At 45.1% G+C, this 13,508-nt stretch overlaps 1 protein-coding gene across 1 annotated transcript; it reads left to right on the top strand.

The window, feature by feature from the left end:
• The first annotated feature begins 1,540 nt into the window (after positions 1 to 1,540).
• LOC146174314 (uncharacterized) lies at positions 1,541 to 9,119 on the top strand. Its single transcript, XM_084585085.1, has 3 exons — positions 1,541 to 1,814; positions 3,918 to 4,077; positions 4,173 to 9,119. Exons 1-2 carry the CDS (start codon positions 1,704 to 1,706, stop codon positions 4,041 to 4,043), a joined length of 237 nt encoding a protein of 78 aa, XP_084441211.1. The 5' UTR covers positions 1,541 to 1,703; the 3' UTR covers positions 4,044 to 4,077; positions 4,173 to 9,119.
• The last annotated feature ends 4,389 nt before the right edge of the window (positions 9,120 to 13,508 follow it).

A 13,508-nucleotide genomic window follows, 5' to 3' on the forward strand; every position in this document is an offset into this window, starting at 1 on the left:
AGATTATCTCGCCGGGTCTACCCTCCACCGGCAAAGACACTAGACAAAGGGGAGGAGATACACCTCCGCAAGCTACAGACCAACACTTTTAACAATCCACGCAGACTACACGCAATAGATCCAGAGTCATTTGACTCACAATGCAAATTCTGCGGGGAGAAGGCGGACCTATACCATATGGTGTGGGCATGCCAGCGAAATCAGACTGTCACTATTAATAACCAGCCAACGCAGGAGGGGTGGGAGGCAGCTCTGACCAGCTCGGACGCAAGGGTTCAAAAAGAACTCATCGGAAGAGCGCGGACAGCAGCCTACGCCAATGGGGTTCCGGACTGAGGACTCCAACCGCCGCTACAACCTCCTAATCATTTTCATTAAAATATTTTTACCACCACCACTTTCACTCCTACCCTTAACCCCGCCGGGGTTGTGCATGTGGCAGAGAGAGAGAGAAAAAACTTTGTTTAACGGAATAGTGTGGGTGGGTTTCCTCAGTCCAGGATACCATTGGCCTGGGCTGTCTCCCGGGCCCTGGCGAGCAGGCTGCGCTGCTCAGAGAGACCCGTGTGGGCTCTGCCTCCCTGTCCGCTTGGCTGAGCGCTCGAGCTTTATATTTCTCTAATTGCTCTTGCAGTTCCATATCAATGAGGTAAGACGCCCGATTACTGTGCCGGAGTACCCGGGTTAGAACCCGACCTCGGCGGCTGCGTTTAGATGGAGGCGAAACGAAGGGCGTCCGTATGTTGTGCGATGTCAGCGCACGTTAAAGGTCCCCAGGTGGTCGAAAATACTCCGTAGCCCTCCACTACGGCTCCTCTTTCTCTCTTTCCACTTTCACTCCCACTTTCCTCCCTTCTCTTACGGCGCGGTTGAGGTGTCCACAGAAGTGAGACAGTTATCGCGCCTTTCCCTTCCTATAAATCAATCCCTTCCCTTAAGGCGCGGTTAAGGTGTTCACCTAACAAGTGTGACAGATACAGCGCCTTCATTTTCCTGTAAACGAATTATTATTATTATTATTATTATTATTATTATTATTATTATTATTATTATTATTATTATTATTATTATTATTATTATTATTATAAGCGCGCAGGAAACGCGACGTGCGCTGATATCTTGTAGTCGCTATGGCGACCTGTGTCACGTCAGTTGCATTCTTTGCTTCTATTTTGCTAAAACATAGCCTCTCTAAATAACCGAGTGGACGAATTGCAAAGCATGATTAGCTGCCTAGGCAGCGACCGACTCACAAGCCCCTCTTGGATACCTGCCTGCTTACAGTACAGTAACAGTAGGCCAGAACTGCTGTGTAGACAACAGTCTATTTTGTCTCTTGGTGGGCCTGTTCTCGTAAGTGCACCATTGAGGTGCATTGCACATAAATGTCATATTTGTAATCTGCAAGAAAATTCTCGTTTGTATCATACCAAAGGAAACCATAGCGTTCCGCGCTTCGGTTACTTGAGGCGCCAGCTTTCCAAACTGAAACTGCGAGGCCGGTCGTGACGGACGGACCCACAAATCCGACAAGTCAAGCCAATCCGGTTGAGGCCATTTGCTGCTGCATTTGCAACGGCGTAGCGGCGTTGTTGTTTTGGTCGAGTTATTGTTTACATATTTCTAGGTGGCTGTAACTGGTTAATCCTGTAAGTTGTGTGTCAGTGAACCCTCGAACTGTTGCAAACTAGGAGGCCAGAGCTATGGCTGAGTTAGTCGACGAGCTGCTTCGCTACGGCCTTTTCTTGGGGGCGATCTTTCAGCTCGTCTGCATCGCCGCTGTTGTGTTCGTGCCGCCTAAAGAAGAGGGCAAGGTGAGACTGCTGGCTGCTACTTCCGAATATTCTTTCAGATATGAATGGCACATGCAGGGCAGTAGTTTGAAGTGAAAACAGTGCATGCAGTTATAGTGCTTATTAAAGCTAGTTCCCCTTGCTGACTAGGTGTTACTGATTGGCTCTTTATTTTCAAACTGGATATTTCATTGGACATATCATTCGTCTTTAAAAGAATTCGGAGCATCTGTGCTTATTCAATGCTTTCTGACTCTCTTGATGATAGCGGTTTTCAATGAGCTTCATGTGGATTTTCGCTTTCTGCCGGGATTGCTTGCTTACTAACCGGCATATTTTTGCGGCAAGCTTAGGAGGCAAGGCACAATAATACTGCTATTCGCGAACATGAAATAAACCAGATATCAACATAAATTTAACGTAAAGAAAGAGGCGTCGTTGAATTGACCATTGTGTACAGTATTGCATGCGTCAGCGTTGCTGAGATTGCTTTCATGTGTCATAGAAGTTCTCATCCAAAACTTCTTTTGGAGCTTGGAAAACACATCCGATTGCTCTTGATCTATGGCGTAAGAAGTGTATAACCTGTAAGCTGTGCGAGTGTCTTTCTCGCGATGTCGAAGAGCCTCTTAATTTGTGTGCTTGGTATTATGCTGAAGAACGTTGTATTTGGACGTGTTTGGATGAAGCTGGTTATGGTGGGCCTTGCACAACCTAAGGTGCCTACCTCCGATGCAAGAGTGGCGTGTGTGGTACTGAAAATGGAACATCTTTATACGTCAGAGGATTTTCTCAAGGAAGAAAGAAACTTCAATAAAAGTGCTTCCGTCGGTGTGAAGACTGCCTGTATTCAAGCCTGGCAGCCCTCCAGTATGCGAGGGTTCGTAAGTTTCTTTGAGAAGCTTTAATATTTGATGCCTGGGCCCGTACTCCAACTTGCATACCTTTGCAACGTACGGCAGAAGAGCTGCTCAGCCATTTCCGGTGTTTCCTTCATAACAGTAAAGTGACGCTGAAAGAGGCATTTTCCAAAGGGAAGCAGAATGGTAATGTGCCCTGTATTTAAAGAACTGAACAGCAATGTGTGGTAGCACGTTTAAGCGCTTCGAAATGCCTGTGGAATCATGGCTTGAATTTGTATTGCTTTAGCACTGGGATTAGTTTGCATGCTTATGCAGAAAGGAGTTTGCGATTGGAGTGCCACTAAGTGTACTCGAAATAGTTAAAGAAAGGAGCTGAGCTCAGGATTTCCAGTGACCCATTGCTCAGTTATTCATTCATTCAGATTACCTCTAAAGGCCCTTGCAGGAAAAGTATTGCATTGGAGCCAAATTCTTCAAGGAAACTGGTGAACTTTTGAAGCTTGTGCTGAAAACAGGTTGGAAAGGTTGCCGTTCACTTCACTACATGCTGGCTTCTAGTTTGAATATATTTTTAGCACTCATATTTGATGCACCACTAGAAAAATGCCCTCTTATAGTGAGAAAAGCTTTGTTGCGGTCTGCCTTGAACCACTTGACAACATAATTGTTAAGAACAATGCGATGTAAGCAAATATAAATTTAGAAAGCATGTGGTAGCAGTCTTTTTTGCACCTCACGCACTGATTAGCGAGAGCTTTTATGTATTACTCAGATATTGAAATTGCAGTATAGGTCCTGTGCCTTTCACTGTGCCGTATGTAGTATGGGGCCAATATATTGGCCAATACATTTAGCTTCGTAAATATATTCTGTAGCAGGCAGAGTAGGCATAGATGGTCCTAGAGAGGCGCAGGATTCAGTACTGGAGGAAGAATAGTGATGAACAGGCTGGCAGAAAGAGTAAGGTAGGGAGAATAGTTGGGCTAGAGGGGGCTGTACTTAGGATAGAGTAGTCAGCATTGTTGATGACCATTGAGGCAATCCTGCAGAAAAGTGCTCATAACTTATGCTGCACCATTGGTAATAGGATGCTGGCATGAGGAAGATAGCGGCGATATTTAGTAGCCATTATCCTGGAGAGCATTGCTTGCCTTCAGCTGGCAAGCGCATGCGGGACATGAGCTAGACTCGGCTGTACCTTGGTGTTGGTGGCGGTTTGGGGCCAGTCCGGCTTCTGCAATGCTCTTTCTGCAATGCGCAGGATGTGGGTGACTCGAGTGATGAGGACGGTCCAGCTGGAGAAGGGCCTGTGGTGCCTCACCGGCCGCCCCAGCACACAGCCAGCGGCGGGCGCCGCAGTCGCCAGGACCGCAAGAAGCGGCGCTGAAGCTGTTGGACCCTGTGATGTCTCTCAGCCAGAGGTAGTGATAACTCAGATTTGCATTTCACATCTCTTGTTTCACCCAGTTGTTTATGAGGAATGCCTGAGTGTCCCTTCTATTGTGTGTTTTTATAGCACATGGAGGAGGATGCAAAGCAGTGATCCTTAGAAGACTACTGTTGTCCAGATCCTCTTCAAGTCCTTGGGCTCAGATCTCAGACATGACAGCTGCCCTGCTTGTGTAGAGAGCAGCACGATTTGCGTGTGAATTGGATGTGGTGAGTTGTACAGGATTGAGGCCTTGAATGCAGACAGGGAGGGATGTATGCTGAGGTCACACACTCAAATCTTTGCCACTTTCAGCAGAGTTAGCGCGAAGTTTTGAGGACCATGTAAGGTCACACAGCATACATGAATACTTAGTGTGACCCGCATTTTTTTCACTGAAAGCAATTCTCTATCAGATAACATGGATGCAGCATTCATTCAGAGGGCCGGTATTTAAATAATTTATTCATTTCTCCAGGGCCCCACTTTAACATGTTATTTGAATAATGGTGTGAGATTTTTTTATGGCAGCATTGAATTGATGGTGATCTGCTAACAAGGTGATGGTTATTTGAATCCTTTTTCATCAGCATTGTCTTGACAGCCAAACCTAAGCCAGCATTGCTTATCAGGTCGACAGTGTCAGCTGTCAATAACTGTCAACATTTGCCTCATATTGTCATATAATGGAAATCTCTTGTTTGCAGCTGCTGTCAATTTTTGCTTTGTGTGGCATGTAGATTTTGTGCCTTTTATTGGTGCATGCTGCGCTGTTTTATAAAGAACTACTGATGCAAGAATGAAAGTGACGTCTAGAAGTTTATTATTATTATTTTTTTTTTTTTTTGTGCTTTGACCTGCTGTTGTATGTGGTCCTGATATCTTTTAGGCTTGTCAGACCTCTACACCAGTAGCATGTTGCACCACTCCTTATTTATATGCAATGCATGAATCTCCGATGACAGGTGTACATAGTAAGGATGTCCCATTGCACTGCATAAATTTCACCATAAACTTTCAGAAAATGATTGTCTGAAGTTGCTGTTTCGAAGGGGCCCCAAACAACATTCTAAGGATTGTAATTGGACATATTGTTCCATTTCTGGGCATCACAATATGAGAGGCCAGATTCATCATCGTCAGCCCACAGCAAAACCAGCTGCTTATAGCTACAGGATAGGGTCCGCTTGGGTATTACGCCACCATCAAACCACAGCAGTTAATGAAGTAAACACTTACCCAATTCTCTCTGTGAAACAAGTCTGATGCGTCAAAATTCTTGTGCTTATAACTTGGTCATGTAATTACCTTCTTGCAACAAGGAAGGCTTTAGCGAAGGGCAGTTTTCATGTTGCTTGTGGAAGAACCACGTGTGGTGGTTACGAATGTGGATGGAGTGCTGCAGCAGTGTTCATTGGAGTCCATCTGCAGGGTGCAGATTTTCCAGCCAATCTAAACAGTTGCAGAGTAACATCCCATTGCAGTCTGCCCTAGCCACTTCTCTTCAAGGTGCTGGCCAGAGTAGGGTTGCCTGGGCACACGGGGTCATGGTAGGCAGTGCTGTGCTCCAAAAGCACCAAGGTGCAGGGAATGGCAAAAACTGACTTTGTCACTCATTTTAAATGTTTAGCAGTAAATTCCTGTCGGACTGCAGTATACTTCTCCTGACAAGCCATGCTGATTGCACTGCTTGTGCAGAATGGGGAACTGGGCAAATTTGTGAATGCCGTGCATGCTGAACTGCGTGGAAAGTTGAGAATGTAGCGAGGAACGACATACGCTGTCAATCAGTATATTTAAGAACGCAGCGTTTTTATAAGCACGAAACAGAAAATGCACACATTACAACATCGGTACTGGCCGTCTTGACACTGCAAGGGCTGCTTGAAGGAACTGTAGTTTGTAATAAAAATATAGGTGACAGTCAGTCTTTGTTAAGTTCCATGTGGCATCCTCCTTTTTGTGCTGTTCAACACACAGTGCCTGTGGTGAGCAAAAAGTGAGTTTTGGGGCTGCTTTGATACCGCCAGAGGATTGATGTTTCAGAACAGTGTTAGCTCATGTTCTAGTCAGGTCCATATTGCTGGCAGAGCTGTTTTGTTTTTCTATAATCACCCTGCTGTGATGCATGTTGGGACAGTAGAGTGTGTTGTTTGTAGCACATTAAGAACATACTAGTAGGAAGACGACATTGCCCTTGCGTCTGCATTTTTTTCTTTTTCCTTGGGGTATGCACAATCGATCCTGGATATATTGACTTATTAGTTATTACAAACCGTCTGAATATTTCTCTGAATACCCAATACACAGAGTATGGCAACGCTGAATGCTTTAATTATTGAGTTTCCATAAGCGGAACATCGAATAAATCAAACGGTGTGCTATGCCTTCCTAAATGGTACTCGCGCGTTAACCTCTCATGTATGCAGCATTATTGGGCTCTTGAACACCTACTGCCTGCATTAGTCATGCGCGGATGCCATGAAACTGTTTGATTTGAGCTACATGGTATGTAATAGCGGCACCATTTTCTACACGGCACTGCTGCCGTGTGGAAAGCCAGTGTTTGGTACAATGCTTACCATGCAGTGAAGCAACTTTGCTGACTGAAGGGAACTAATACAGGCTTGCTTCACTTGCCTTGCTGGTGAAGGCATTACACAAACTGGGTGTGAGGTGACTACCAAACCCGAGGACACAGGATCAAATCTCGGCCACAGCAGCCACTTTTCGATCAGGGCGAAGAGCAAGGCACCCGTGTGCTGTGCAATGTCAGTGCACGTTGAAGAGCCCAAGGTGGTAAAAATTTCCAGAACCCTCTACTACGGCGCCTCACAGTCTGAATCATTTTGGGATGCTAAACCCTAAAAAGCAAACTAAACTGAATGGGAAACATTTTGCTTATAGTGTGCATGTAATATAGTTAGACTATTTATGCCAGGAAGTGGTTAGTTGTAAAGGAGTGTCTGCAGCAGCTTCATATGGCTGCAGAATGCACTTCCCTGACTTTGATGCACCATATTCCTGATGTAAGTTGCAGGTAACCTTATTCACATATTCAGAAAGTCTGATATTGGCATAGCGAGTGAAACGTCAGGACGTGGCTGTGGCAGTTGCCAGGTGCCAGGTGCCTTGGCTGTACACTGACTGGTCATCGAGTTGCTTTACGTCTAACTCGTCGCGTAGCTGAGTCAGCAGGTGTTGCCAGCTCGTCGAGCTTGACCTTCAGCATTGAAATGGGAGAGTGAGATTGGAGTCGAACCTTTTAGGAACTTTAAATCCCAAGTTGGAAATGGTTCCCTTAGGCTATGCAGGCCCATTCATAGGGCTTGGTTAAGGGGGGGTTTAATGACTATGTTAAGTGGTCTAGAACATATAGTGGTAGATTACAGTTTGTAAGCTAATGAGTATGCGTGAGATAACAAGGGCGCAAATAAAAGGGTTACTGATTACGTGTGTAGCAAAAAGAATAGACGCAAATGAGGATCCACTAGGAGAGCCGGCACACGGGGGTCAGTAATGTTGCGTTATGCCTTTAAAGGTAGGGCTTAAGTGCTCCCCCAAACTTTTTATATTGCACTTTTTTGCAATCCTCTTCAAGTTCAGTATATCCAGGATCAACTGTATAGCGTACTATGAGTCATTGCACATTATTAACGCTGAGCGATTGAAAGTGTGTGTCATCAGTTTGTTAAGCTCCTTTCTGTTACTTTCACATATAGTGAAGTCTTTAAGGCAACCTTTAGAGAGGCAATGTGGATGAACTCAGGTTCACCTGTCTTGATACCGAATCACAATATACTCGCACAAAATGCCACCCACACTGAAAGCTCTTAAGGAAGTAATTACTTAATGTTAATCCCTAAGCAGCCATGAAGCCAAAAAGTGAAAGTACAGTGTTTTCTCAGAAACTTTGTAGTTGAAGAAAATTCATTATTATCTGAGGTTCGAAGCTGGGGCTGCCGCCTGTTAGGGGTAGTCGCTCTACCAACTGAGCTAGCCAGGGTGGCCAGTTGATGAAATGGCAGTACAAAAGCGAACTAATGAACTACCCTAAACCTTTATTCAGCATCACTGAAAAGTGCTATTGTGCGCTAGAATACGCACAAAAAACAAATACAGATGCCACCATCATTGGCTGTTCTCTGCAAAACTCTGGCAGCCCGTCCTTTTTGGTGCAACATCCAAAGTGCAAATTGATTGGTGGCACTGCCTCCAAATCCAAATTTCTTGGTGTTATATGTATGCCTTGCTGCTGGACAGCGGTCAGCATTGCAAGAAAGAGGCAGAGAATCAGTTTTTACTGTAAATTTTAGAAGTTTTTCTAAGTGGCTTTATAAGGGAAGATGTTTCAAGGCCCTCTTAGAAACCTAATGATGGAAAATACGGGTCTCATTAAAAAGAGATAAATAAAATGGACAAAAAAGTAGCCTTTAGCTTTGTATTACGAAACTTAAATTATTCTTAAACAGCGATGTTAGCACAAGCATTTTTCTTTTCAACAGTAATATTTTTTAGTAACATTGCAGTGAGCCTACTTGGAATATATACTGCATAGATAATGCAACTGGTACAGGCCAATTGCCTCTAATTAAATTTTCTCAAACTTTTTTTCGCTGGCATTTGTGCCACGAATACTGGTTTCAGTTAGGGAACTTGCTGTTTGGAAATCGGAGCAAGTTTCTCTGCATTTTTTTTCTCAATATGCGGTTGTGAGCCCTACCATGCCTGTCCTGTAAAGCTGTGAGAGTTAACTGGTGTGTTGCGTTTTGTTTGCAGTAGTGTAATCATGTATCAGGGCAACGTGAAGCACTGAACGAAAATGCTTAAATTCTGAGTGTGGGCAAAAACACTTGGCAAACTGAAACAGAATGGCAATTTATCAGTTCTGAATCTTTGTAAATGCATTTTCATGACAAATGGTGTTTTGTTTTCTGTTCCGATTTTGGGGTGTCCTAGGTTGTGAAAATACTCTTGGATATGTGAAGGTTCACAAATAAATGCTAAAAAAACCTAACCTGAATGTATGCTTGTTTTGGCCTTGGAATGCATATCGACTTGGGTCGGTGTCATTCATGTAGGCTTTCCGGAGGCCTTCTAAGCTTCTTTGTGTTTGAAAATGAATTGAAAGCAGTGCCGTGAAATCCCCCTTTCTAAGAAATAGTTGAGTATTCTATTACTTCGTATTTAAGGCTGTATTTTCCATTTCATTTGATTGGACATCATTGTCGCAGTAGCATTAGATGAAAGCAATGTCACAGAAATTAGAGGATCGTGGGTTCTATTGTCAGTGATATCCATTGCAGATCTATGTATGTACCAGTTAGCTGCAGGCTGTGTCATGCAGGGAATGCTGGTGAGCAGTCGCCAATTAGACAAAGGTCTGACCATTTTCCACAGATGCTTGAAAGCCATGGCCAGAGGACCACATGGATACGAGATGGAAAATAGAAGCTTGCGGAATACTGCCCCTACTGTACTGAGCTTTGTTAAATTTCCCGAAACATATTAGTAACTGACCAGCTCGTTCACCGATAGCTACTCACATATAGGGAACCCAAGCTCAAGTTTCGCCGCGCGACGGCAGCGCCGCATTCCTGGCGTGGTGGCGAAATGTGAAACGATGGGGCTTCGCCGGAGCAGACGCTCCGCTAGCTTCCTTTGCACGCGCGGCGATCGCGTTGCGCCTGGTGGTTATTTGGCGATACAAAAACGCTTCCGCTGATGTGAAAAGGATGTACTAAGTAGCATTGTGTCATGGGAAGCCACAATAGTAGGCGAAGCACCAAAAGACGAGGCTCACGTGTGAAACTTCGCAGTTTTCTTTGGAAGTATGTCCGCGAGACCTGTTTTCCAACCGCATGACAGCGTTCTGGAAGGCTCGCGTTCTTTGTGGAAACGAAAAGAGCCAATTTCCCCTTTCTTTGTAAACTCAGAAATGTTGACAGTTGGCAAAGACGGCTTGGAGAGGCATCAAAAAAGTACAGTGGTTTAACACCATGCATAAAAAGTGAAGAGGGTGGAAGATTATCCTGCTCTTTGCTCCCCGCGTGTCTAGTTTCGGCGATTTTCTGTGCTCTCTCCCTGCTTTGTGGGTGCTCTGAAAGCAACCAAATCAACTGATGCGACGTCCGCGATCGAGACTGATGTGTGAATGTGCTCTAAGTGTCCACAGCTGCCTTTTCATTTTTAGATTGACCAAGAAAATATCTAGGAACGGGGCCTTTTTTTTGGGGGGGTGGGGATGGCGTTGGAAAACATGCCTTGCTGAGACGCTTTTAAAGATTTTTGCAAATTGGCCAATAAGTGAACCAATTATTATTATTATTAATAACGAAGATATGTCGGAAATGCAGTACAAAAGTGATCCTAGCTATGGCTCGACTGACACTACTCGCACGGGGCACCCCATTCGCGTCACAGGGTTCGTGAGTGCAAACCAAATATTATAAATGAAGCACAACCATTTAATAAGAACCGAAATAAAACACTATGTATTGCAAGCTTGGATTTCACCTACCTTCCGAGCCAGCGAGCCGGTTGTGTCGCATGCAGCGCACGGAGCACGCATGTGCTTATGAGATTGCTAGCGTTCTTGTCTTTGAAGAAACACCTTCTTCGGACTACATACTTATTCTTCTTCTGCAAGATTTCCGTTGGTAACGTCGTAATAATAAAAAAGAAATACATATATAGATCGCATGCTACAGGCCAAAACGATGGTCAACGAGCGGGCCGCTTTATTTCACAGTACTGATGATACTTTAGCAGTTTTTAAACATATTATATACGACAATATAATTACATAGTGGACTTACCTCAAGATGCACTTCCTACATTTTTGCTAACGTAGGACGCATTCACAATCAATATTTACTCATCCCCATCTGTTGTCTGCTCTACAGTGCAGACGTGAATAAAAAGTTTCCCACCTATAATTAAGTATCCTTCATGGAAGTACGCGTCAGGTTGCCCAATCAAGACGGAATGCAGGTGGCATGTCGCGGTGCGCCTGCGAGGGCGCGTCAAGGCGTGTGCTCGTGTGAGAGAAAGCGCACGGCGCACGCCGTGAAGGCATGCAGCGAGCTGAGCCGGCGGCGTCCAGTGCATGCTTTACTGTCCGCGCGACAAAAGCATCGCGAGACGTCTGCACGTGTGCGGAAGCGAGCGAGCGAAAGGAGAAAACTTGCACGGGATGCCTAGGTGGTGCCGCCGCGTTTATCCCCAGTTTCTATTTTTCTGTCAGAGATGGTGCTCCCTGTCAGGAGCAGCAGCGCCGCTCGACGGTGCTTTGGAAGCCTATGCACTTATAATCTAAACTTGGGCTGAAACAGATCATTAATGCAGTCACTTATCGTGGCACAGTAGGCCTATCCTTTACGACGGACAAATACAAGCTTCTCATTGCCACTACTAACACTCAAGATTAAAGCATGTGCTTCGCAGTTGTGTCACACAATGTGACTTCACAGCATAATTTAGAGGCACTTTAACCTTGTCACCATTATAAACGATTGCATGCCGGTGTTTGAGTGGCACTGCCCATGTGTGGCTTATAAATTGGTCCGAGGCTGTCGTCTGAGAATGTGCCTTTCATCAGATGCATGGTACGTACCGCCCAGCTGTGATGCCTCATGTCGACCTGCTCATGCACGGTAGCACCTGTGGAAGCATATCACTATAGCGGTCTGTGCTGTGCTATAGCTCACTAGCTGCTACCTTTACTGGAGTACCGGGAGCATCCTCACCGCTGGTGCACACATGGAAAATCGGCAATCTAAAATTGTGCTCAATGCTCTCCCTCAACATAAGCCCACACTCTAAAAACAACAGGACAGGGCATCTGGACCTAGTTGCATCACTTGTGTGTGCAGCGTGAGAGAGCTTCCGATAGCTTAGTTTATGTCAACGGGTGGGGGTGGCTTAGAACGTATCTTGAGGTGTCACCTTAATCAGTATTTAGTGGTCATCAGGAACAATTTTTATTTATCAGCCGGACTATACCTACTGGAGGGCAAATGCCTCTCCCATTTTCCTCTAATTAACCCTGTCCAGTGCTAGCTGCATCCGCTTGACCCCTGCCCTACCCTGAATTTTTAATAATTCTTTATAAATAATAGCTCCATGCAGAGCCTTCAGATTATACCATCTCTATGAATTTATTGCATTACGATAAGACACCATATATTTCCGTACAGCAAATCCACTGGTGCTTGATATCAGAAAAAGACGTAATCACTAGAGATTAGCCTGCCTGAAAAAGAAAATTCGGGCACACTTAACCCCACATTGTTGCGAATTTGGTGTCTGTGTGCCATTTCTTTTCGTTCTTCTTTTCAGCAAAAGCACCTTTAACATAACATAAGACTCCTCAAGGTGGGAAAAAGCCGGCGTCATCATGTCATAAAAATCTCGATAGGTTGTGGGGTTTTAATGGGGGGATAAAGGCTCATTCCTCAAGACTCTTGAAAAATATGTTTCCCCCGCTTAGTCACAGCTGAAAGTTCAAACCGCCGACCCCACCCAATGATCGTGTGCACTACCGAACGCACGCCGACCACTGCGGGCCGTGCTCTTGGGAACAAAGGGACAACACGTGCTGACAACAAACGCATTTGTTGCTGCAATAACAACAACGCCAGCTAGCAATAAAACACGCTAATGAATCTAGGTCATCCGACTCACCAGCAGAGCTACGGGCGAATGTTCGCCCACGCTAGGGCGGGATAAGCTCCGAGGTCGGACAGGGCGAGCAGGCGGGAAAAGTCCTGCGAGGCGACTGCGGAGTCGCGCGAAGATGCGTCCGCTCGCATCGAGTTCCCCAGGCCGAAGAGAACTTGGCTTTGCTCGCGTGTGCGGTGACAAGGGGAGGTGGCGAAGGTGGCTGTTCCTGGCCCTACGGGGCTGGGACAGTAGGTCAACGCCACATTGGGCGGGGGTTAGCCAGCCACCGAATTTTTATCTGTTGTAGGCCATCATTGCACCCGCCACCACTTTGGTGCTGGACGACGGCCGTTGCGGCACGCATCTTGTTGTTGTTCTCCTCTAATTTGATGGCACATACTCATACAGGGGGATCGGCCAAGAATTGGGGTGCAGAGATATTAGATTTTGAGATGTATAACTACATCACAAAAATAAATAGAAATAAATGCTAGGGAATAGAAAAAGAAATGTAAATATGAAAAACCAAAATAAAAAAGCGAATACTAACGCACGCAGTAGGAGAATACTAAGATTTATATGTACAGATTAAAAATTCAAAGCATATTAGCAAGGTAGACGTTTTGTTTCTATTAAGAAGTTTTAAATGGCGTTAAAACAGGCCTGTGGCTGTACCTAAGCATGGTGGCACTGAACGATAATAAAATTTGGCTGCTCAAATTAAGACCCAGCTGTTGTAATGGCTTCTCTAAATACCGT

The sequence above is a fragment of the Amblyomma maculatum genome, chromosome 11, assembly GCF_055883805.1.
Source record: "Amblyomma maculatum isolate TAMU_Amacu chromosome 11, ASM5588380v1, whole genome shotgun sequence".
NCBI classification, from domain to species: domain Eukaryota; kingdom Metazoa; phylum Arthropoda; class Arachnida; order Ixodida; family Ixodidae; genus Amblyomma; species Amblyomma maculatum.